This window comes from Coturnix japonica, chromosome 8 (assembly GCF_054131305.1).
Source record: "Coturnix japonica strain WE chromosome 8, WE-NBRP24, whole genome shotgun sequence".
Classification (NCBI taxonomy): Eukaryota; Metazoa; Chordata; class Aves; order Galliformes; family Phasianidae; genus Coturnix; species Coturnix japonica.
The window spans coordinates 21,258,546-21,281,244 of NC_140670.1; the positions used below are offsets into that span (position 1 = coordinate 21,258,546).

The 22,699-nt window shown below is 60.1% G+C and overlaps 6 protein-coding genes across 14 annotated transcripts; 2 read left to right on the plus strand and 4 right to left on the minus strand.

Moving 5' to 3' along the window:
- Positions 1 to 1,005: 1,005 nt before the first annotated feature.
- On the minus strand, positions 1,006 to 5,621 carry ZFYVE27 (zinc finger FYVE-type containing 27). Of its 3 annotated transcripts, XM_015867263.3 has the most exons (12): positions 5,361 to 5,614; positions 5,216 to 5,286; positions 4,792 to 4,978; positions 4,576 to 4,671; positions 4,328 to 4,440; positions 4,114 to 4,244; positions 3,691 to 3,762; positions 3,503 to 3,523; positions 3,171 to 3,315; positions 2,859 to 2,905; positions 2,026 to 2,107; positions 1,006 to 1,813 (listed from the first exon to the last, which is right to left on the minus strand). In XM_015867263.3, exons 1-12 carry the CDS (start codon positions 5,567 to 5,569, stop codon positions 1,749 to 1,751), a joined length of 1,239 nt encoding a protein of 412 aa, XP_015722749.2. In that variant the 5' UTR covers positions 5,570 to 5,614; the 3' UTR covers positions 1,006 to 1,748. The 3 variants fall into 3 exon arrangements, with proteins under 3 accessions (XP_015722749.2, XP_015722750.2, XP_085410747.1); XM_015867264.3 differs by lacking the exon at positions 3,503 to 3,523 and having other exon boundaries at positions 5,361 to 5,613; XM_085554621.1 differs by lacking the exons at positions 1,006 to 1,813; positions 2,026 to 2,107; positions 2,859 to 2,905 and having other exon boundaries at positions 3,184 to 3,315; positions 3,406 to 3,523; positions 5,361 to 5,621.
- Positions 5,622 to 6,423: 802 nt separating this feature from the next.
- Positions 6,424 to 8,890, minus strand: MARVELD1 (MARVEL domain containing 1). The gene has a single exon (XM_015867013.3). The coding sequence runs from the start codon at positions 8,568 to 8,570 to the stop codon at positions 8,040 to 8,042; it is 531 nt and encodes a 176-aa protein (XP_015722499.2). The 5' UTR covers positions 8,571 to 8,890; the 3' UTR covers positions 6,424 to 8,039.
- Positions 8,891 to 9,100: 210 nt separating this feature from the next.
- AVPI1 (arginine vasopressin induced 1) lies at positions 9,101 to 10,105 on the plus strand. The gene is made up of 3 exons (XM_015867015.3): positions 9,101 to 9,166; positions 9,358 to 9,651; positions 9,729 to 10,105. Exons 2-3 carry the CDS (start codon positions 9,368 to 9,370, stop codon positions 9,796 to 9,798), a joined length of 354 nt encoding a protein of 117 aa, XP_015722501.2. The 5' UTR covers positions 9,101 to 9,166; positions 9,358 to 9,367; the 3' UTR covers positions 9,799 to 10,105.
- Positions 10,041 to 16,987, minus strand: PI4K2A (phosphatidylinositol 4-kinase type 2 alpha). Of its 3 annotated transcripts, none has more exons than XM_015867009.3 (9): positions 16,592 to 16,987; positions 13,850 to 14,050; positions 13,544 to 13,675; positions 13,310 to 13,463; positions 12,759 to 12,820; positions 12,481 to 12,580; positions 12,112 to 12,245; positions 11,752 to 11,811; positions 10,041 to 11,633 (listed from the first exon to the last, which is right to left on the minus strand). In XM_015867009.3, exons 1-9 carry the CDS (start codon positions 16,985 to 16,987, stop codon positions 11,472 to 11,474), a joined length of 1,401 nt encoding a protein of 466 aa, XP_015722495.1. In that variant the 3' UTR covers positions 10,041 to 11,471. The 3 variants fall into 3 exon arrangements, with proteins under 3 accessions (XP_015722495.1, XP_085410748.1, XP_085410749.1); XM_085554622.1 differs by lacking the exon at positions 16,592 to 16,987 and adding an exon at positions 14,211 to 14,503; XM_085554623.1 differs by lacking the exon at positions 16,592 to 16,987 and adding an exon at positions 14,277 to 14,502.
- Positions 16,988 to 17,047: 60 nt separating this feature from the next.
- On the plus strand, positions 17,048 to 19,823 carry MORN4 (MORN repeat containing 4). 4 transcript variants are annotated; one of them, XM_085554627.1, is made up of 5 exons: positions 17,492 to 17,582; positions 17,830 to 17,915; positions 18,057 to 18,171; positions 18,259 to 18,368; positions 18,581 to 19,823. In XM_085554627.1, exons 2-5 carry the CDS (start codon positions 17,849 to 17,851, stop codon positions 18,727 to 18,729), a joined length of 441 nt encoding a protein of 146 aa, XP_085410753.1. In that variant the 5' UTR covers positions 17,492 to 17,582; positions 17,830 to 17,848; the 3' UTR covers positions 18,730 to 19,823. The 4 variants fall into 4 exon arrangements, 3 of the variants coding, with proteins under 3 accessions (XP_085410753.1, XP_015722502.1, XP_015722503.1); XM_015867016.3 differs by having other exon boundaries at positions 17,492 to 17,538; positions 17,818 to 17,915; XM_015867017.3 differs by having other exon boundaries at positions 17,492 to 17,538.
- A 79-nt stretch (positions 19,824 to 19,902) lies between these two features.
- On the minus strand, positions 19,903 to 22,439 carry HOGA1 (4-hydroxy-2-oxoglutarate aldolase 1). 2 transcript variants are annotated; one of them, XM_015867010.2, is made up of 7 exons: positions 22,185 to 22,438; positions 21,755 to 21,883; positions 21,554 to 21,681; positions 21,313 to 21,447; positions 21,054 to 21,150; positions 20,798 to 20,931; positions 19,903 to 20,432 (listed from the first exon to the last, which is right to left on the minus strand). In XM_015867010.2, the coding sequence occupies exons 1-7, from the start codon at positions 22,390 to 22,392 to the stop codon at positions 20,283 to 20,285; spliced, it is 981 nt and encodes a 326-aa protein (XP_015722496.2). In that variant the 5' UTR covers positions 22,393 to 22,438; the 3' UTR covers positions 19,903 to 20,282. The 2 variants fall into 2 exon arrangements, with proteins under 2 accessions (XP_015722496.2, XP_015722498.2); XM_015867012.2 differs by lacking the exon at positions 20,798 to 20,931 and having other exon boundaries at positions 22,185 to 22,439.
- Between the last annotated feature and the right edge of the window lie 260 nt (positions 22,440 to 22,699).

Genomic DNA, 22,699 nt, shown 5'->3' on the forward strand with positions numbered 1-22,699 from the left:
CCCAGGGCAGGTGGTTCCTGTCCCCTCCCTTCTCCACAGCCAGCATGGAAAAAAACTGGTGGAGAAAAATTCAAATACTGGTGGAAGGCATTTTCCAAGGAGGCTGCTAAGCAGACTGCCATTGGAATAAACACCATCAATTACACCATTTAGTACACAACTCGAAGTACACAAATAAAACCCCATCTCCCACAGCCCGTGTTTATCTGTAGCCCTCTGTATTCTGCGTCATTAGCATCTTTCTGAGGAGCACTTAGTCGTACATGGACATCGCATCCATCTCACCAAGTGTTTTCTCAAGAAAGACAAGTAACTTCTCCTCATCCCCCACCACGAGCTGAAATAACCTCCTGCCCCTCCGCACACTGCCTCCCCCACTGCATTGTCTTTGGAGCACACCCAGCACAACGTGGGCATCTCATCACTGAAGAGTTCAGCTTTCCCCAAAGCTTCCCAAGGGCAGAACTCACTCAAGAGGTGGGTCCAGGGCCCCACAGCCAAGAGGTGGTCTCAGGCTTGTGGGGAGCACTGAGACCTGTGCCCCCATCCAGATCATGCCTAGAGCAGTGGGTGTCCCAGCCCGAGGGCTCCAGCACCCTCCTCACCCCCGCACAGGGAGCTGCAGCTGGCTGGCAGGGGGCCCGGCCACAGGCACTCCCAGCTGCATGGCAGCCAGGGTCGCATTCCTGGGATAGCTGGGAGCTTTGCTGTTCAGCAGGGAAAGGTCACCCTTGTGTGCGTGGGCAGCTGCCAGGACCACCACCTCGGCAGGGCAGGGAGTGAGCCCAGCTGAACATCACCCCAGGCCCAGCAGGATCAAGGCTGTGGCCCAGTGCAGCTCCGCACAACCCTGGGTACAGGGCAAACAAGACCACTGCATGTCACAACAATGAAAACCACAGTAGGAGAGGGAACCAGGTGGCAGACATGGCCAAATATGAGACAGAACCAAGGCCACAGAGGCATCAGGTGATGGAACAGCATTTGCTAAAGATGAGAGCCAGCTGTGGGCAGGAGGTTTATTCGCCTTTCTCTATATATTAATCTGTAGTAGAAAGCAGCAGTCACTATATTCACAGAGCAGCACCAACTCATGCCTCTTCTCTTGCTGCAGCTGCAGACCAATCACACAGCCCGGCCCAAATGTACACTTTTGCCTCTTCTGCTACAGCTGAACACGAATATGGGATGGGGAGAACTAAACACGAACACACTGGGACCACGGAGCGATGAGCAGGGTTTCAGCTGAGCCAAGACCATGGGCTACATCTCCTGGGAACGCAGGCAGAGCTCTGACTTGATCCCCAAAACAGTCACCCCACACAGTGCTCGTCAGGGAGGTTGGGAGAGAGCCCTGAGGTTGCTCTGCCTCCCCCAGGAGGTGGAGGTAGGAGCAGGAATAGGAAGGATGGCTCCTCCATCACAGAGCCAGGCCCTGGGTGAGCACAGGGTGCAGTCAGTGCAGGGAGTGCTTCCCAAACAGCTGCCAGGCCGGCAGGGCAGCCGCAGCAATAGGGCACAGCTGCAGGCAGTGCTCTGCTGTAGGAAACAGCTGGTGCAGCACGCTGCATGGTGAGGAGCCTGGGTCTGCCCTCAGCTCAGCACTGGCAGGGGGAGCAGCAAGTGCTTGTGTCCTCTGGCAGGGTGGCACCATGCTGGGAATCAAGCAGCCTAGGATCCCCTGAGAAAGAGAAGGGCTCCCGCTGTCCTTGGGCATGAAGCAGCACAGCCCCTGTATGCTGTTTTGGTCACTTGATGAGCATCTGGTTGCACTGAGCACACACGAATACAGTTTCTCTCTGAGCCTCCGGTGCTGGAAAGGAAAGTAAGTGTCAGATGTCTCCCCTTCTGTTGCACCACCCACCAAGGTCCAGGGATTTCAGCCACGACCTGCTGAAAACCCATCATGGTTCTGTTCTGAGCCAGACAGCATCTGCCTCCAGCCACCAGGGCTGGGGCAAATCCCCGCAGCACACAGCACAGGCAGGAGGAGGAAGGCTCTGCTCTTCTCCCCATTCTACTCACCTGTGGCTCCCATCACAGCCTTGGGAACTTTGAAGGAGCAACATCTGGAGCAGAAGCTGTTCCCACAGTTACTGCAGCTCCGCTATGGAAAGAAGTGCAGGTGAGACATTAAGAGCACTGGCAGCTGCTAGGTCTGCTCCAGCAAACTCCAGTACTAAGGCATTGCTAGCAGCACTCCCTGCTGAATGGGAGAGTGGGTGCAAACCCAAGTCCCCACAGTGACAAGAGATGTCATCCAGGACTAAACACTGGATTTGCAGGCAGGTATACGCTAACATCACAGGAAAGCACTGAAGCCACAAGCTGCAGGAGGACATGCAACAGACTAACTCAATAGGAAGGGGAAGGAAGCCACATGTCTGGAGATTAGGGGGCAGCAGAAGGACTGCAATGAACATCTGGGAAGGGCAAAAGATGCATCCTTCCCAGAACTACAATGATAAGCATTAAGCAAAGGGGTTCAGACTACAGGGATAGCTTTGTCTAGTCACACAGCCTGTGGTGGCTTTGTGTTTTCCTTCCAACCCATTTTCTGCTTCCCAGGAAAGTGCTCAGGTAACAAGAATGGGCCAAACTAGGGTGCAGGAGCAGGTGCCTTGTATGGCAGCACATTGAGGTTTGGCTTCAGGCAGCTTCCAGAGAAACAAAAGGCAAAAAGGCTCCTTGCCACCATTTAGGTATGAAACAACACCCAGCACTTAGATGAAGTCATCCACTGTTGGGTCATGACTGAAAACAGCCATCCTAGCTACAAGAAAAGCCAGGTCAAGCCAGACACAACACAGAACCTCTGCCCCAATGTGGCTAGTGAGCTGGAGAAACTGAAGACTCACCCTCTTCTTCAGCACAGAAAAGGTGGCTCCACAGCCTGTACAGCTCCCTAGAAGAGACAGAGAAGAGGTCAGGCAGGGCTCTGATACTTGGGACCCTAAGGCACAAGAGCACCCACATTTGTTGTACAGACCCTCCCAACCCTGCTGTCCCCAAGAGAGCTACAAACACCCTTTCCATTGGGGGAAAGGGTCACTAAGGTGCCAGGACAAAGTAACACGTCACTTTGTCCTCTCGCAGTTCAGTGGTCACCAACAGCAGCACAGACCCCACAGTGCTGAGGTTCCCCAGACAACACCTGCTCTCGGCCTTACCAAAATTGTTGCTGGGGTAGCGTTTGCGCAGGCGCTCAGTCAGACGTGACACCTTGCTGCGGATCACATCGTTTTTGCTCATAAAACCGTTGTCTGGGAGGCTGAGGTCAAAATCTGCTGAACACTGAGAGCCCTCATCATCCTCCTATAAGGAGCAAAGCTGAATAAGCAAAAAGCAGTGGGGGGCCATAGGGCAGCCTGCCCCAGAGACAAGCATGAAAACAGGATGCTTCACCTGTCAGCATCACAAGCTACTGCCAAACCAGGCAAAGGCTACCAGCTCCAGCTGGGAAGAGATGCCCCCTCACACACCTCAGCACAGCAGTACTCACCATGACCAGCAGCTGGTTCTCCTTCTCCCGCAGCATGGGACAAAGAGAGGCAGTAGAGATGGAGTGAGACTGCAGAGGTGCCCAGCCCCACTCCTGCCCTCCCCAGGCATCCACTTTGCCCTGTCACAGCAGTCCTCCGCCCCAATTGCCTGACCTGCAGGCACAGCCCACCCCCACCATGATCAAACCTCAATAGCATCCTTGAACTCTTCATCAGGCTCTGCCTCCTCTGCCTCCTCCACACTGCCAGGGGTAAGATCCTGCAAGAGAATCAGAACTAGTCTTGTTCTATTTCACCCCACTTTAAAGTAGGGAATCACACTTTCAAGGCTGCTCTAGAATAAGCACTAGCTCACTGGAGATCCATAAAGTGAGCATCAAAAGGTAGGGAGAGCCCCTGCCTCCCCAGGGTAACTCCAAACACATAGCAAGATAGAGTGAAGAACCCAGCAGAGCAAGGCATCCCCTCAGCAGTTCAATATGGAATCCCAAGCCAGGTACACAGGCTTCCAGCAAAACTATTTTGTGTGCAGATGGACAGAAGCAAAACCAGTTGCAAGAGCTGAAGCTGCAGCTCCCACCCCAAGTCTCTGAGCCCTGCCACCCCTCACCTCTGTGCTGGTGGGTGTGGGAGTCCGGTCTGGTGGGGCATCAGTTGGTAGGGGCTTGGCAGGCTCTGGAGGGCTCTCAAGAGGTTTGGTGCCCAAACTCTGCTCAACAGAGGCCTTGAGCTCCTTTATCACTGATAAGAGGAGAACACAGATGGATCAAGGTTGCACTCCCCTTCCTCCAGCCACACAGGCTACCTCCAGGAAGAGCCCTTACCTTGGTAGAACTGGCTGTTGCCCAGGAAGAGGGTGCTGTTGAGGATGGCCATGACCCAGCAGAGTGGCAGCAGGTAAAGGATGCAGACAGAGCCCAGCAGCGCTCCGTAAAACCTGGGGAAGAGCAGCAGGTCAAGAGACCTTTGTCATCCTTTGTCTGCTCTCCGCAAGCACCAAACACAAGAGCAGCTCTACTGGTCTCTCTCCCTGCTAAGCCCAACGCAGGGCACCCAATGCAGCCCTACTCACTGGGAAGAGACAGAAGGGTTCTCCCAGTACAGCACTCGATACGCTGCCTCACAGCTGTAACACAGCCCGCTCAGGAACCCCTCCAGCTGGATCAGGCTGAAACGAGACCACTGAGTCAAGAAACGGCCCCATGAACACACAGCCTGTCCTGCTCCGCTCACACAGCACGACCTAGGGAAGGTGATGCCCCAGGACAGGAGGGTGCTGGACACTCACAAGCACTTGACCTGGGTCAGAGCCTCCTGGCGTGACAGCTGCACTTTGCGCAGGTCCTCGCGGCGCACGCTGTGGTACTTCCTGCGCAGCAGCTCCCGCTCCGAGGGCCGGACACGGCAGGTCTCCTGCAGGTAACACAGCAGCGCCGGCAGCACGACCAGCAGCGCCAGCACCGAGTACCAGGCGGCTGCGGGACACAGCACAGCATCAGCCGGCAGGAAGGTGGGATGGGACACAGCACTGCCCGCATACAGTGCACACACATGGACACAATGCACACACATACACACACATGTACACATAATGCACACACATACACACATGTACACACAATGCACACACATACACACATGTACACACAATGCACACACATACACACACATACACACATGGACACACACATGGACACAATGCACACACACACCTTGGTCCAGGGTGAGCAGGAGGAAGTTCAGGCCGAGGCAGACGATCATGGAGCACAGCGGCCGCTGCCACCTGTGGGACAGCACACAATGAGCTGCCAATGAGCTGCGGTCACAGCCCCGGTCCCGGTCCCGTCCCGCACCTACCGGAGGAGGCAGCGCACGCCCTCGGCCGCATCCCGCAGCGGCTCCAGGTACATCTGCAGCCGGCGGTAGCTCCGCACGAGGTCCAGCAGGTCGAAGGCGGCGGCCTTGGGTGTCGATAGCGGCTCTGCCGACCCCTCCCCGCCCCCCGGTGCTGCCGGTGCCGCCCCGTCCCCGCCCGCAGCCGGCCCGTCCCGCTCCGCCGCCTGCATCCCGCACCGCACCGCACTTCCGGGAAGCGGCCAGGTGCGCCGTGACGTCACCCGGCGGCGCGGCACGCAGCCAATCAGAAGAGCCGAGATGGGGGGCGGGGACGGAAGCCCCGCCCAAGCGATGGTTAAAGGGCGGAAGTGGCGGCGGGGCGGCAGTGGGTGTGTTAGCATGGCAGGGTGCGGGGCTGCGCCGTCAGCTGGGCCTCACCATGAGCTGGGCCTCAATCGGCCTCACTCGGCCCCGGCCCAGCTCGCAGGGCTGTAAGCGGCCGGGAGCCGCAGAGCAGCCTGTGCTCCTGCTCCCACCCCACGATGAGCACGGCCCATCCCACGGAGCAGCGCCCCGTGTCACCGCACACAGGCCGTGTCTGGGCCTGGAAGCACACGGTGCTCCCGGCCCTTGTATCTGTGAGCTGTAGGATATGGAGCTGAAGGGCGGGCTGCTCCGTGTGCGTGGAACCTCGTGGCACTGAGATGCACGGTGCAGCTGGTACAGCAGAAGGGAGAAGGGATAGTATCCAGAGGATAATATACTTCCAGGCAACCTGTCTGAGGTAGAGGAGTGGAACTGAGTGGGCTTTAAGGTCCCTTCCAACATAATCGCTCTGTAATGATACACAAACACCAGGTTCTGCTCCATCCCTCCCATGGTGTGAGAGGGCTGGGGCAGCCCATCCTCAGGGCAGGGGTTTGAGCCCCTCTTCCAGAGTTCAGCACCCACAGCCCCAGAGCACAGTGGGCCCCTGCAATCACTGCTCCAGGAGGGGTGACCCCGAGGCTGCAGAGCTGAGTGTAAGTGATCATCTCTTGATCCCTGCAGGTCACAGTCCTGCTACAAAACCCCAGACACCAAGTGAGCATCAGTGTTGCTTTATTTGGAATGTGAATCCAAAGGCACCAGAGAAGGGACTGCAGTGGGACAGCGGCAGGTACAACAGGCAGCGTGGGGTTGTGGGGTAAGGCACTTATGGCAGTGCTAGCCTCCTGTGTGTGGGCAGCCTGGGCCTTGGGGCTGCACCAGAGCACACAGGGGCCAGCAGTGTCTGGGACCAGCCCTGACACAGGGTGGGGATAGCACATCCTGCCAGGGGTTGGCCCAGGGGCTGGCAGAGTGTGGGAGCACACAGGTATCTGCTGACACAGCCCTCGGTGATGGAAGCTGTGATCTAGTGCCAACCTGGCCCCTCCGTGCCATCGCTGCTGCTAGCCCCACAAAAAGGCACCAGGTGACTGCTGCGGGGGCTCTCCAAACTGAGCCTTACACAGGGGCTGGGGCAGTCCTTTTCTGCCCTGAAAGCAATGGCAGAATGTGTCCTCAAGCAGGGTGAGGACAGCTGGTAACCAAGGCAGCTCCAGCATGGTGCTCCTCCAACACTTCCCAGTCTCTGGCTGCCCAGTGCTTCTGCTGATCTCGCACAGCCCCGGCCACCTGTGGGGCTGGTGCAGACCTTACCACCGGAGCCCTCCCCTCGCAGACAGGCTGCGTCCTACAAGGGCACTGCTGCAACCACTCTTCCATGATCAGTCTGTGGGCAGCACAGGGATGGAGATGGAGACACGCAGTCCCACAACAGAGAGAGTCTTCCAGGATGACAATCCAAGTGCTGTGAAGCCAGGCAGGGTGAGATGTGCCTGTTGTGGCTGGAACAGACAGTCCTTGGGTAGGCTTAGGGGTCTCTGTGGTGGGGTGGGAGCCCCCCTCCCAGTGCAGAACCAGCTCGAAGGGTGCGGCAGCAGCACCAAGCTCCAGGCCAGGATGACAAAAGCGCCTTTCTCACCCAGAGCAGTACAAACCCCAAGGCTGGAGCAATTTGTTGCCCCGCCTTGCTCACAGAAGCATCCCGCAGCCCCCTCCCTGCCTCGGGCTCCAACAGTGACGGAGGCTTTGCTGGGCTCAGCTCCAAGGTGGGATGAGGCATCTGGCACCGTGGCAGCAGTTGGTGAGGCCGTGCCTGGAGTGGGTAAGGGCTGTGCCCACAAGGGTTCCGGGAAGACACCGGACATGGAGGAGGGGCCCAAGCTGGGGAAGCTGAGAGCACAGCAGAACCTCCATTAGGCAACGCGGAGGCTACAGAGCTGCCAGCAGGGCAGGGGCTGGGCCCAGCTTTGCTCCACTCCTTCAGCACAGCATCCATCCCCCCAGGCACAGAGTTGGCACCCACCTGAGCACACCCAGGGCGGGAGTCAGGCAGGGCCCCACAGGGCTCCCAGCAGTTGTGGTCCAGTTGTGCGCTCCCTGCTCGGGTCCTTTGATTTGCTTTGATTTGCTCTGTCATTCTGTGCAGGGTGCAGATGAGCTGGTGCAGCAATCGGTGCCCACTGTCCCGGCAGAAGGTTCCCGTCTGTCCATCCATCCGTGCGGGGGGCAGTGGAGGAAGCGCGGCGCAGCAGCTGGGAGGGGACAGAGCAGCGGGGTCACCGCGTCCTAAAGCAGGGCCGCGGTCCGTCCACGCGCAGGAAGCCGCGGGGCTCACACGATGTCACGCTGGTCCCGGCAGCGCCGTGCCAGGCAGTAGAGCCCGGAGAAGAGGTACAGGCAGGCGGCCACGGCTCCGCAGACGGCGGCTCCCAGGTAGGCTCCATAGAGGCAGCGCTGGCTGTACCCCGGCAGGTTGCAGTAGCTCTTTTGCCCGGCTTTGTGGCCCATGATGCCGGCGGCGGCCGCGCACAGCCCGACGCCCAGCAGCAGGTCGTGCGCCAGGTTGGCCAGTAACCAGCGGGAGCCCAGCCAGGGCACCAGCTCCCAGCGGCCCAGCGCGCTCATCCCGAACAGGCCGAGGGTGAGCAGCCACACGAGGACGGCGGCGAACAGCGCGAAGTGGGCCGCTCCTTCGTACCGGTGGGCAGCCACGGTGAGCCAGAAGGCGGCGCCCACCGCCAGCTGCCCCAGGCGGAGCGGCCCCAGCGGGCTCCGCAGGAAGGCGCGGTGCAGCCCGAGCGAGCCGCGGGGCGGCGGGCCCGGGGGCGGCGGCGGCACGGCCGGGGGAGCCGAGCGGGCCATGGCGGGGCGCTGCCTGCCGAGGGGCGGGAGGGACTCGGCGCCCCGGCAGCACTTAGAGAGGGCGGCTGGATGCTGCCCAACATCTGGCGTCGAGCGGGGCCTCCCCGCGCGGGGCCTCTCTCGTCCCCCGCCCCGCCCCGCCCCCGGACGGCCCAACCGAGCGAGCGGGGCCCCGCGGCCGAACCCCCCGCCTCGGCCGGCCCGCTCCGCATCCTCCACCCGCCGCCGCCGCCTCGTCCCGCAGCGCGGGGCCCAGCGGTACCGCGGGACGGCAAGCGGGGAACGGAGCAGCGCCGGGGATCCCTGTGACGTCACGCGGGATTTCCCCGCGGGTGACGCGCGCCCGCCGCCCCGCCCGCCCCATTGACGTCACCGGCGCCACGTGTCCTCCCCTCTAAAGGCGGCGCGGCCCCGGCCCGTCCCGGCGCCGATTGGTGCGAACGGGACGAAGTGAGCGCGGGTTGGAGGCACCGCGCGGGGCGGGACCGCGGAGTGAATGGACGGGACGGGACCGGACGGGACGGGACGGCGGGAAGGGGTGGAGCGGCACCGGGCGGAGCGGCGGGAGCGCGGCGGACACTCACTGACCGCCCCAGGTCAGTGCGCGGGGCTGCGGGCGGCGGAAAGTGGGTCACGGCGGGACGGCGCACCGGGCTCCGGCGGGCGCTGACTCGAGCCGGGCCCTCCCGCGTTCCTGGGCCCGCCGCCGGCCGCCCGCCACAACACGGAGCGGAGCGGGCCGAGCCGGGCCCGGCGGGGCCTCACTTCGTCCCTCCGGTGTCCGCAGCGGCCGCACCATGGGGACGCCGGCCTCGGTAGCGAGCGATCCTCCGGGGAGAGCGGCGCCCGCCGCCCCCGGCCGCAAGCGGGGATCGGCCAACATCTTCCAGGGCGTGGGGCTGCCCGAGCTGCGCAGCCTGTTCCTCAGCGGCGGCGCCGAGAAGCCCGAGGAGCGCGCCCGCCTCGTGTGGCGCTACGCGGGGCAGCGCCGCATGGCACGGGCGCTGCGGCAGCTCCGGCGGCGGAGAGCGGCGCGGCGCGGAGCTGACACGGCGACTTTACCGAGATTCCGCCGCCTCCGGTACGTGCGGGACGGGGCGGGGGGGGGGGGGGACCGCAGCTGCGACGCGCCCCACTCACAGCCACCTGCTCCCGCAGGATCACCGATAAGGAGCCCGAGGGAGACGGCACGGACCAGGCAGCCTCGGGGCTCCGGCAGCAGCACTGAGACCGGGAAACAGGCCCACCGCTCCGACCGGGCACAGCGAGGACACTAATTGTACAGGACAATGTACACTAATTGTACAGGACAATGTACACTAATTGTACAGGACATGAGTGCAGCGCTTAATAAAACGTGCACAGCGGTGGCTGGCTGAGGCTCTGTGGCGGTGACGGCGTCTCAGCTGCTGCAATGGACCCAGCCCCAACCCCGCTCCAGAACGCTGCTGAGACAGTAAGGAGGCCGGGTGAACTGCAGCTCTGTTATTCAGACAGTTGCATGGTTTAAATACATTACATACATTTCTACAGTGCATTAGAACAATACATTTGGGGTCAGACAGAGATGTAGCCAGGCCTGGGAGCTGAGGTCTCACTTCTACACCCCTGTTTTCAGCACCCTCAGGACAGCCACCGCTGAGCCCCTTGTGCAAGTAGGAGACGAGTGAGCTGCCCTCCCTCAGCCCCCAGCAGCACAGTCCCAGGCTTTACTTTCCCCCAACCCCCAGAGCTGGGCAAACAGTACAGTGAGACCCAACCCCAGCTTTCCCCCACACAGGGGAAGTCACAGCTCAAGGCAAGCAGATGCAGGCAGCAGCCCTGTTACCGTTTTATACAAGACAGCTCAGCAGCTTCTGGGGAGTACTGACTGCCTCACCCACTCACATCAGGCCCACAAGGTTAGCAGCACTGGGGCAGCCAGGAGCTTATACCAGCCCTCGTGTGCTTGCAGTACACCAGTTCCTGCATGAATCCCACCCACAGGAAGAGCACCTCCAGATGTTTCCTGTCCCCAGCAGCCCCCAATCCCATAAGAAAGGACCCCAGACGCACAAGCAAAGCTGAAACTGTGCTGGCTGACCCAATGCTGGCTGCACAGCAGCCAGAAACTTTACTAAGCACAGGGACAAAAGCCAAGCAAGAGCAGCTGCAGTGACCTGCAGGATGGATGGACCATAGGAATGGAGGGCTTGAGGCTGCTTGCTTGTACCCCCAACCCTCTGTACAGCACCTCCCAGAACCACCTCCTCCGAACCAGGATAAGCCAGCACCTCTTCCTTTAGTGTCAAATTGCATTGAAGCCTGCCCTAGGGAGCAGACAAGAGTAGAGTTCTCCTTACATTCCCTCCTCAAGCCCCCAGCCAGAGAACAGCCGTTCATTATGGTCCCCACTACACCAGCAGGCAGCAGGAACTCCCCCTGAGGAAAGCAGCTTGCACAGGGTTGGGGCAGAAGAGAGAATGTGAGGAGGAGTATAGCATGCCTTTGGGGAAGCGGAAGGCAGAACAACCCCCTTCCAGCCCTTCCCAGCCCTGGGGCCAGCAGCAGGAAGGAGGAAGGCTGGCAGCTGGTGCAAAGGGCTGGATAGACCCTGGCCTGGAAAGCCTGGTCAGGTGCGCTCAGAACCACATGCAGGCCGAGGAAGGGAGGCACAAGCAGGGTCCCAACTGCTTCCCATGCCTCCTGCTGAGCTCTTCCTCCGGCAGGGCTGTACACACACTATACAGCTCCAAGGGAGCTGGAGAGGGACAGGGCCCAACCCACCTGGCTCCTCAGCTCCAGCTGCAGGCTTCTCCAGCCACAACCTGCTCACTCTACCCAGAGCATCAAATCCCAGCCACAGGAGCAGCTCAGCTCCTCTTGCAGTGCCAGTCCGAGGCAGCCAAGCCCTGCCCACAGCTACCACCAGGTGAAGAAAGGCTTCCGGCTCTGGAAGCTCTGCGTGTAGGACTCGCTGGCAGTGCGCTGGTGAGAACGTGCCGTTTCTACAATCACAGGTGGCATCTGAACCAGATGCAGGGGGCTCTTCCCATCTTTCAGCGCCTGTGTCAGGTTCAGGATCTGTACAACACAGAGCAAAGCTTGAGCTGTCCTAGTGGAGGAAGAGAGCTGGCATCCCAGCACTATTCCCTGACAGCCAAACAAGACAAGGCTCTGTCACCTCACTCATTTGCCTTACCTGGCCTCTCATGACTGCAATCTGCTTGTGAAACTGTCCCCTGTCAAAGCCAGGGTCCTTCTGCAAGAGAGAACAAACAGTGCATTAGTATCCACCCTCTGACCCAAGATATTCAAGAGTTGCCTGTTTTCCAAGCAAGCCTCTCTCCTCTTGTCCTATGAGATTCCTGTTTCTCCCCAAAATGTATCTTTAGCTCTGGGCAGAGGAATAGCACTTCTATGTTTCAGCCCAGAAACACCACGAGGAGCCCACCTTTCTATCCACCATAGCTTTGACAAAGAAGCTGCAAGACCACCCTGTTTTAATTCTACCCAAGCCACTCTCAGCCACCCCCCTTCTTCCCTCCCCCCCCAAGTTCACCTTGAAGAGCTCATACAGATCTTCTTCCAGGTCTTTGACAAAGTTGGGGTCTGAGATCTTGGGAAGAATTAGGTCTTTGATCTCTTGTGAAAAGGGGATTTTGGCCTGTGGTAACCATGCCCAGTAGAAGGGATCTGTAAGAGGAAGCATGAGACATTAGACCTAAAGAAGGGAAAGATGCCACGTGGTCTTGGGTGCAGCATACACTTCCTACAGCCACTGAGGCAGAGCTGTCCATGCAGCTAGAAGGTTTGCAGAGAGACAGCCCTAGCTACTGCCTCTTCCAGCCCTCCAGGAACATGCCCCAGAATAGACAGCACAGAGCTGCACAGCTCTTCAGAGTACTTCAGCACATTGTAAGGGACTCACATGCTCTCCAGGAGTCCGGATGTTTCAAAGGAAAGGCCAAACCGTTATCTATTGCAGCAAGCTTGATGATGGGCTCTTTCACAACCACCCAGTCACTGTCCTGGAAGGAAGTGGAGCACTAGTCACAAGGAGGGCTACCCCAACAGAAGCAGTCTGTCTGCCACTTTCAGCAAACAAGATCAGGCTCAGAAATCCAACACAGCTGGGAAATCCCAATCCTGCCAGCCAACTTGTAGAAGCAAACGGACCCATGACGCCCCTGCCCAAGATCTGCTCACCCTCACGCCTGCGCTGTCCAGGGGACAGTCATATTTGATGAGCCAGTTATCATTGCCCCGATCTGCAAGGAGAAAAAAACAGCTGTATCAGTGTGAGGGCCTGTGCTGAGCAGAAGGATTACTTATCCAACGCAGTGTCAATTCAGATCACACAGACTTCAAGGCCCAAACTTAGGAGGTTCACATAGCCCCAGCTCACAAGAGAAAAGTCAGCCTGCAAGCCTTGGAGTCCAATCCAAACCCATTTCAAGTTGGAACAGACTTGGAGACCCAGCCTGAGATAGGATGCTGTGGCACAACCACAAGCTGGATCTCTCCATGTTCCTCGATCCTCACAACTGGCAAACATTCACCACGGCACCTGGGTGGATCCCAGGCTGGCTCCCAGTCTCCCAGGTGAGTAGTGACAGCAGATACACTCCACCCAGAGGCAGTGCCATCTGGCAGCAACCAGGCAACGTTGATAGGAGTTTTGGGTTCCAGGAAGAGATGCCAAAACTTGGCCTGCTCTCCAGCTGGCAGAACACAAAGGAGCAGGCAGACAGCCCTACCTGTGTTCCTGATGATGTAGTCCAGCACCACCAGCCGCTCAAATTGCAGCAGCAGCTGCCGGTTGGTGTTCTCAGGGAGCGGCTCAGCCTCAAACCGCCGCAGCCAGTAGTCAGCGTCCTTGTAGCCTTCCACAAATAGCTGGAAGGAACCCACCTGAGGTAAGGAGAAACTGTGTTATGGAGGAACACAGAAGACAGGACCAGTGACAGGTAGATGGGGCCTGGTAGTCCTACCTTGGGAGGCAAGCCAATGCGGTTGAAGCGCTGACCCACTTTCGGCACCTTCTCCAGGGCTAGTCTCTTTCCTCGGGACTTCACTCTGTCAATGGCACTGTAGTTAAAGGTCTCACTGGCCAGATACACCACCTGGGGTATAGGAGCAAAGAAGTCAGCAAGCACATCTGGCAGTTGTCACAGTTCTTGGTTTTATCAGTAAGGCACAGATTTCCCACAGCTCTGCTCTGTACAAGGATCCCCATGGCCTGGGCAGGAGCACATGGAAGCCTCCTCAGGAGGAGATCACAGCAACTGCCCTCTCACCTTTGTGCGGGGAACAATGTTGAGCTCCAGTTTCTGGTCCACCAGGCTGGCACCCGCCTCTGATAGGTAGCCCTGGTTTAGAACAAGGCAGTCTCTCCCAAAGCAGCACGGGCAGCACAACTTCTGCAGCCACTTGGTCCACTTGGGGTTCAGATGCCCGTATGGCTCCTCATTCTTGGGTTTGAATACACCGATAATTTTCTGCAAGCAAGAGGAAAGCTGATACTCAGTGCTTGGCAGAGCCAGGGCATTCGCCCCTGCACCAGCCTGTGGCTCTGCCATAACAACACAGTCTCAACCAAGTTCACCCTCCCGCAGCACCCAACTCTGCTGCCTTTCCCTGCTGCCTTCTGCCAGTCACCTCCCCCAGATCCAAGAGTCTCCTCCTTGGGTGGGAAAGAGTTTGGGGACTGTTGCTGCCGCTCACTGCAAGGTCCAGAGCAAGTGGAGACACAATTACACCCTCAGGATTCTCCTGTGCCAAGAGATCTGCAACCTGGAACCACGGTAAGCACTCTTCTCTCATCCCAGTTTTTCTTCATGCACCTCCCTCTCTGGTCCCCACACAGCTCCTGTGAGACCTTTGTACTCACCACTTTTCATGTACCATAGGAGACTGCTGATGACACTGTCCCTGGTAAACATTCTAGCACTATTTCACTGACCTTTGGATGGTGGGGGGAGAGCTACTGCTTGTGGCTACTTGTTTCGTCAATGCAAGAGTGCAGAAGGGGATGAAGATTCCTATCTTGACTCCAAAATTCATCAAATGGACATGATCCAAAATGGACCAGAGAAAATGGGGCCTAAACAGCAAGGAAGGCTGAAGGACTTCAGAGGAAAGCAAAGCTCTGTGTTGTGAGGCCCAAAGAGAAATGTGGGGTGGGGGTGGCAGTTGTGCTTAAGGACCATATAATATAGTAGGATCCACATTGTCTGCTTTGCCAAGACACACAGCTGAGACAAGGGCCCGGGGCAGGACTGAGGCCAATGGCCCCTGGTCCAGGCAGCCCAGGGCTTTGTGCAGCAAGCTTTGGGCTCACAACCCCACTCCGGGATGACTCAGCAGCATGCAGACTGACCCTGAGCCAGAGCCAGCACCGGCCTGAGTGGGTGGCATTTCCCAAAGCCAAGCTTCTGCCACAGGATGGGAACACAACACATGTCCCGGTACACCAGCAGGGAACCCCAGTGCAATCCTGCTGTGAATCAGGAGCCAGAAGCCAGACCAGGGAGCAAGACTTTGTCAATCAAGAAGGGGAATGTTTGAGAGAATGGAAGCACTTCAGGCATCCCTATGTTACAAAGAAACCCCCTCCTCTGAGCTGGCAAAGGCCCAGTAAACAGGCAGGAAAGCAATCCCCTTACCAGCCCCATAAGAAGGCACAGAAAGAACATGCCAACGTGTTCTTGGATTTGAGCCTGCTGGAGGCTTGTTAGGAGCTCTGGCAGTGAGGATTACACTGCTGTGTGATGCAAGCACAGCAGAGCAATGCCTGGCAGGGCAAGGACAGCCCTGGAGCAGATAGGAGACAGCCTGGCAGCACTGCCTGCCCTCTCAGTGCTGTGCTTTGGGAGCAGCACTGGCAGCAACTTGTTCCAAGAAGTGTGCTGCAGAGAAGATAGGTCTGCCTGGTGCCAGACCAGGGGATGCCAGGCCAGCAGAAAGACAAAGGCACAGCCACCGCCCCCAGGACCGGGAGAAACACATTGAATAAAGTCCTGCCTGGAACAACTTGAGCTTCCAGCAGTCCACAGGGAAACCAGCACAAGAGTTTCCCCTGGTGTCGTCATCCTGTGCCTCCAACTTGCCTATTGGAGCACTGCACTCCCTCTCTTTAGCAGTAAGGAGGCTTTAGAGATCTTGAGCAGTGAGTCACAGGAACCAAACATGCACCCCATCCACTCATAGCAGTGCAATCCAGGGGACCTGCCGGGTAACACAGCCAGCACAACATGGACTTGGACTCCTTGAATATCTCCCTCATTGAGCTCTGGTCTCCTCTCCCTACAACCAGGTCACCTCTGATCTTCAGCCCCTGCCAGCAACACCAACGCTCACATTAGGTAACAGAAGTGAGCAGAAGTGAGAACAAACTGCAACAGAAGGAAATTTGTATTGCCCTGTATTCAGCCAGCTCCACCAGGACTTGCCTGTAAGAGCCTGCTGTAGCCAGGTGCCACCTGAGACAGAAAAACAGGCAGAGCATGGACTGAAAAGCCCAGATCCTAATTCCCAGGAAGCTTCCCAGCCTGCAAAGAGTCAGAGAAAGCAGCAACCGCTTGAGTAACCGAGCCAGCACTACAGGTCACAAGATGAGCCACCTCGTGCTGCACTCACGTCTGGGCAGCGGCATGGGAACCAGAGCCACGCAGCCAAGCAGACATCAGAGAATCAATTACAGCTCGAGATCCACTCCTTCCAGTCTCACTGGACTAATGCTTCCCATCCTATATCAGAACATCACCCTATGTCAGAGCTCCCACCCCATGTCACTAGTCACCACGGTCAGGAGCTGACGATCCACAGGAAGAGAGAAGGAAGCGCCTGCTGGACACAACAGCTACGGGGGAAGGGGAACAAGCTTTAAGTGGGGCACAGCCCACGCATTACAAACTGAGATACCCGCTGGGCACAGCCCCGCAGCGCCCAGCTCAGAGCCACGAGCTGCCGGCCCTGCCGGCCCACATCACCGGGATGGAGGGGAGCTCCCGGCCCGGCCCAGGGCGCTGCCGACTCACTCCTTGCGGGTCCTTAACGAAGTAGCTGCCGCTGGAGCCCTGTGAGATGCGCTCGGGGTAGATCCCTCTCTCGCTGGCCAGCTCTGCCCGCCGCACCACCTCGGCGAACTCGGGGTCCTCGGGGAAGTCGTTCCGTTCCCGCTGCGCCGCCGCCGCCGCCTGAGCCTGGGCCGCCGCCGCCGCCGCTTGGGCCTGGGCCTGCGCCGCGGCCGCCGCGGGGCCCCGCGCCCCACGCTCCAGCAGCGGCTGCCGCTCGCGATCGCGGCCACCGGGAGAAGGAGGCGGCGACGGCTGCGGGGGGGCGGCGGGCGGCAGCGTGCGCACGGCACTGCCCGGCAGCCCGTAGTCGGGGCCCTGCGCCCGCTCCGGGGACACCAACGGGCTCGTCTCGTCCATCGCGCCCGCCGCCCAACGCTTCCGGTCGCGTCACGTCACGTCGCGAACTGTCATGACGTCATGACGTCACCGCGCCGTCACGCTCCATCGGCCGCCCCGCCCGCCGGATGCCGAAGGAGCCGCGCCCAACGTCCGTCCGTCCCATGGCGGTGCTCGGAGGAGGCCCGGCGGATATCGCGGCCCTCGGGAGGCGAAGCGGGGGCTTCCTCCGGCCCGTCTCCGCCGCCGCGAGGAAGGCTCGGTGCCCCGCACAAAGATGGCCGCTGCGGGGTCAGCAGCGCCGCCGCCGCCCTTCACAAAGATGGCGGCAGGGCGGGGCGCGGGCTTTGCCCCGCGCAAAGATGGCGGCGGGCAAGGGCGAGGCAGCGGAGCCGACCAATGAGAAGCCGCGTTGCTAGCGGTCTCCATGGCGACAGCCAACCGCAGGCGGGGATGGATGCCGGCGGTGTAGCGCCGCCCGGCGGGGCGGGGGGCCGGCTGGGGAGGTGGCCGCCGCCCCTCGGCGGGACCGCGGGGTGAGAGCGGAGCAACGGGCGGCGGACACGGAGCAGGTGAGCGCGGGGCGGAGCGGCACTGCCCGCAACGACTGCAGGGGGTGAGCTGCAGGCCGGGGGTGAGCTGCAGGCCGGGGGTGAGCTGCAGCCCGGGGGTGAGCTGCAGCCCGTCAGCTCCGCAGCCCGAGCGAGGCCGCCGCCCCCGGCAGCTCAGGTGGGGCGGGCGGCAACACGAGCCCGGCGGCTGCGGTTACAGCGGCGGGGTCGGGGTCGGGGTCGGGGTCGTGTGTGCGTGCTGCTGCCCGGCCCTGCCGCAGCACGGCTCTGTGCTCACAGCTCTGCTTACAGCTCCCTGCACGGCGCTGCCATGACCCTCACCAAGGGCTCCTTCACGTACTGCAGCGGGGAGGAGTATCGCGGGGAGTGGAAGGAAGGTGAGATGGGGCGGGGTGGGGTGGCACAGCTGACTGCATGCTTCCATAGCCCAGAGCTGTGCTGAGCATCCTCGCCCAGAGCTGTGCTGGGCTGCCCCTGCCATCGCTCCATCCATCACTGCCGGCTTTTTCTCCCGCTAGGACGCAGGCACGGTATCGGCCAGCTGACGTTTGCTGACGGCACCGCCTACGTGGGGCACTTTGAGAATGGTCTGTTCCATGGCTGTGGAGTGCTCAGCTTTGCTGATGGCTCCAGGTGAGCACAGCACCCCGTGTCCTCAGCACAGCCCGCATGGTCTGGTGTGAGTACCTGGCCCATTGATGCTCCCTCTGTCTCGTGCAGGTATGAGGGGGAGTTTGTGCAGGGCAAGTTTAGCGGTGTTGGCGTCTTTACCCGCTATGACAACATGACCTTCGAGGGCGAGTTCAAAGGCGGACGTGTGTATGGCTTTGGTGAGTGTCTGAAGGTTCCTCTTGGCTCGGTGCGTGCTGACAGAGCAGCAGGATGTGCCTGCCAAAGCTCAGCACAGCCCCAGCTTAGCAAAGTCCTGCCCACCCCTGCCCCTGCTGTCCTGCCCTGTTGGTGTGTCTTGTAACATCTGTCCATGCCTGGCCCCAGTGTCTGCTGCTCCCTACCCTGTGACTCCCATCCCTTCCCTCCCCAGGTCTCCTGACGTTCCCTGACGGTTCTCATGGGGTTCCCCGCAACGAGGGCTTCTTTGAGAACAACAAGCTGCTGCGGCGGGAGAAGTGCCAGGCGGTGATCCAGAGGGCCCAGACTGCCTCCAAGTCTGCTCACAACCTCACAGCGTGATGGCACCCTGGCACCTGCGTCCCCCACCCGCTGCAGTGGGACTCCCCCTGGTACTGGCTGACCCAGGGCAGGGCCATGGCACTGCAATCCGTTCCCTCGCCAGCCACCCAACCTTGGCAGGACTGGGAGTCCTTCCACTGCATGGGAAAGACCTCCCTGCCAAACTGTGCTGGTGGGGAAAACAGACCCCTGTGCCCTTCACCCAAGTGCCCCTAGGTGGCTCTCTGCTTACTGGGGCCACCGTGGTGCCTTCTCCCTCTGATTGCTGCCCTCCCCCTTCCCCACGAGGAGCCTCCACTCTGGCCCCAACCCCACCAGAGCAGCCACCAGCAGGAATGAGGGATGGCATGGCTGGAACCAAGCAGAGGAGTTGGGGTTGGGGCTGGCTCCTGGCCCTATTGCCTAGGGTGCCTATGCCTGCAGGCAGTGGGCAGCTGGCTGGACCATGTGTCCACAGAGGGACAGCTCCTGGCCTGCTTCTCCAGCCCAGGTCCCCAGGCAGTGTGGGCACTCCGTGGCCTGTGCCCTCAACGCTGCACCCACTGGGCAGGGTGACATGATCCCCCATGCTCTTGGGATCATGGAAAGGGCGATTGACTGTGTCACTCTCATCACTGTGCCTACCCAGCCCATTTGATGCCTTGGGGACATCTCCACTGATTGGGGCCAGGAGACACTTGGCCTGACATTCATCCTGTGTCCAGAAGGAACTGGGTGAAGGCAGCAGTGATGATGAGAAATAAACAGATTCAGACCAAACTAGGGGCAAGGGGCTGAGGCAAGGCAGCATGAAGTGCCAGGTTTGGTGCAGGGGACCTGGGCTGGGTGGGCAGGGAAAAGAGCATGACAAGGGTGCAGGCAGGGTGCAAGTAGCTCCCCATCTTGCTCCACACTTGCATCCCTCATCTCTCCTTGTGTGTACCTGCCTTCTCCCCCCAGCATGGCCCAGCTTACCAGGACACGGTCCTTGTATCCCTCTCAGCCCAACTGTGCCCTCCCTGAAGGTTTTGCCCACACCGGTCCCGTGCCTTGCTGTGTCCCTGCCTTGTGCTGCTGCCTGTATGGGCCTCAGCAGAGTAAACCATGTTGCCAAACTCCTGAGCTGTGTCCATCTTGCTGGGAAGCAGGGACCTGTGCCCCAGGGTCAGCTGCTTGCACAGGCACAAAAGCATATGCAGAGGGGAGGTGGCAGGTTTATTCATAGTGCTCTGTAGGGCAGCTGGGTCAGCGTCGGGCATCCATACCCCAAGGGACGGGGGGAACCTGCAGTACCTCAGATGGGCACCCATGTGGATGGGGGGCTGCTGCCTGAGCCCAGAGGGGGTTTTCGAGGGGTCTGGCATGGCCAGTGCATGCCCAATCTGGACATGCTAAGGTGTTGGGTTTCCCTCCACAAGCCCTGTCCATCAGGAAGGAGTGAGATGAATGTTTTCCTCCTGGCCATGTACTGCTGTCTCCACTGCATCCTCAGCTCCCAGTGGTCCCCAGTTTCCAGGTGCAGGAAGGAGCAGGGGCAGATGGTGCTGCCTGCACAGCAGGGATGGGCCAGGGGCTCACAACCACCCGTTGGTGCTGAAGGTGCCTCTCAGCTCCTCCACCTGGGCTGGGCTTAGCGGTGCCAGGGGTGCACGGCAGGGGCCGCCATAGTAGCCAAAAAAATCCATGGCCTTCTTCAGCCCTGGAATCCCAAACCGGCGGGTGACCTGCAGGAGACAGTGCAGCAACGTACTGTGTTCATTGGGACTGGGTCCCACAAGAGGAGCATCCCTGACGAGCACCAGGAGCCAACCTGCAGTGTGACAGGGCCCCTGGGAAGGAGCAGCTCTTCCTCCATCACTGCCTATAAATATCCTGCCAGCCTCATGCTCAGTCAGGCAGGTGTCCTACACCAGGGCACGCACTGTTCCTGGCACAGAAGAGCTGGCATTTCCCACCTGCTGCTTCCAGCCTGGGCTCAGTTTATGCAACTGTCCTGTCCCCCCAGCACATCTGTGCTCCCCAATAGCACTCAGAGACCTGCATCCTTTGCTGTCCCCTCAACAGAGGTCCCAGGGTCCTGCCCACTCACCGCTGCATTGGGCTCAATGAGTCGCTGCTGCAGCTCGCAGGCTTCCTGCCAGCGGCCCTGTTGGCACAGGTGCTCCAGCTGGCACAGGGGTGCCCCCAGGACGTTGGCGAGGGCGCAGATCCCCCCAGAGGCACCTGGGGGCATTGAGGTACATTGGCAGCAAAGCTCAGCATGCAGCATCCAGCCTTTGCCCCCTGCTTCCCTGCAGTGCCCTCATGGCAGCATCACATGTCCCTGGTGAAGCAGCAGCACGTACCTACGGCATAGCTCGCCATCAGGAAGCCGGCTGACCCTGACAGCACCTGGAAATCCTCCTGCTGTGTCTTGTGGACAATCAGCCCTATGCGAGTGATCTGGGGAGAGACACGTGCCAGAGGGTGGGCATCACCCTATCCCCATCCAGGCTCCCCAACACGGGGATCCTGTGGAACCCCTGTGGTTCAGGGAAGGGCTGTGACACTGAGGCTGGGGCCAGCCCTGGATTTCCCCTCCCGTTCAAACCCTGCCTCACTCACATCCCCACCGCTGTCCTTGATGCCGATGATGTTGGGGTGCTGAGCCAGGGTGAGCACAGCCTCCAGTGGCAGCTCCAGATTGGTGTTGGCGGGCACACTGTACAGCACCACGGGGATTGGGGATTTCTCGGCCACCTGTGGGCAGCAGGGCCAAGCTGAGGGCAGGGTGGGGACATGTGGGATGTGTCCTCCATCCCGCTGCCCCAGCCGGGGCTGCCTGCAGGCGCCGGGCACGGCTCACCTCGGTGTAGTGCCGCACCAGTGCAGCGCTGCTCATGGCTCCCCGGTAGTAGCAGGGTGTCACGACCATTGCAGCATCAGCTCCTGCCTCTGCCATGCTGCCCGTCAGCTCGATGGTGGCCCGAGTGGCTGGAGAGGTGGCAGTGAAATGAAGGGCACCCCATGGGGACACGGCCCCTTCGTTCCCCGAGCTCACACTCACATTCGCAGCCTGAGCCTGCCAGCAACAGGCGGTCCCTGGGCAAAGCGCGGCGTACGCGGCTCACCAGCTCCAGCCGCTCACGGAGTGCCAGCAGGGGGAACTCCCCACTGGAGCCCAGCACCACCAGCCCTGGAATGCAAGCATGGGAGAGCATCCCTGTTGTCAGCAGCTTCTTCCTGCAGCCCCTCTCCTCCCACCGTACATCCTGGACAGTCAGAGACATACATCCGATGCTGCAGCATTCAGTGTGGGTGCAGTCACGAGTATAGGGGCAAAGAGCAGGCGCACAACCTTGCAGCTCTGCATGGATGCTCACAGGGCTGGAGCACCTGTCCGTGTAGACGGGCTGCCTAGAGAAGCTGTGGGTGCCCCACCACTGCAGGCGTTCAGGACCGGGCTGGATGGAGCCCTGGGTGGCAGCAGGACTTACCTCGGAAGGGGATGCTGGCATAGCGGTGCAGGTTCCCCTCCAGCTGGCCATAGTCCACCTCCTGCGTGGGTGAGAAGGGGGTGGTGATGGGTGGGAAGATGCCTCTGAGGTCGAGCTTGGGCTGTGGTCCCGGGGGAGTGCTGAGCCCCCGGCACAGAGCTGCCAGGGCTGGCCGGAGCAGAGAGGTGAGGCAGGTGCTGAGCGCCATGCTGCCTGTGTCCTGCAGCCACACCGTGCCACCTGCCTTGCCAACAGGGGTTAATATTTGACAGGGCACATGAGGGACCTGCGGCCCCACTGGGCGGGCGACAGGGGGGTGGTAACGGGTGAGTGCTCTCCTCCTCTGGGATCCTGAAGGAGTTCAGCACTCCTCTGTTTGAGCCCTGGCTGTACCGTCTGTGTGTTCCCTTTGTTGTCATACTCAGAGCTGGTATGCAGCACTTGTAGGGTTAAAGAGGGGAATGGGCACTGCAGGGAGTCCCAGGGCTATAAGCAGAGTTCATGCTCTAGGTGTT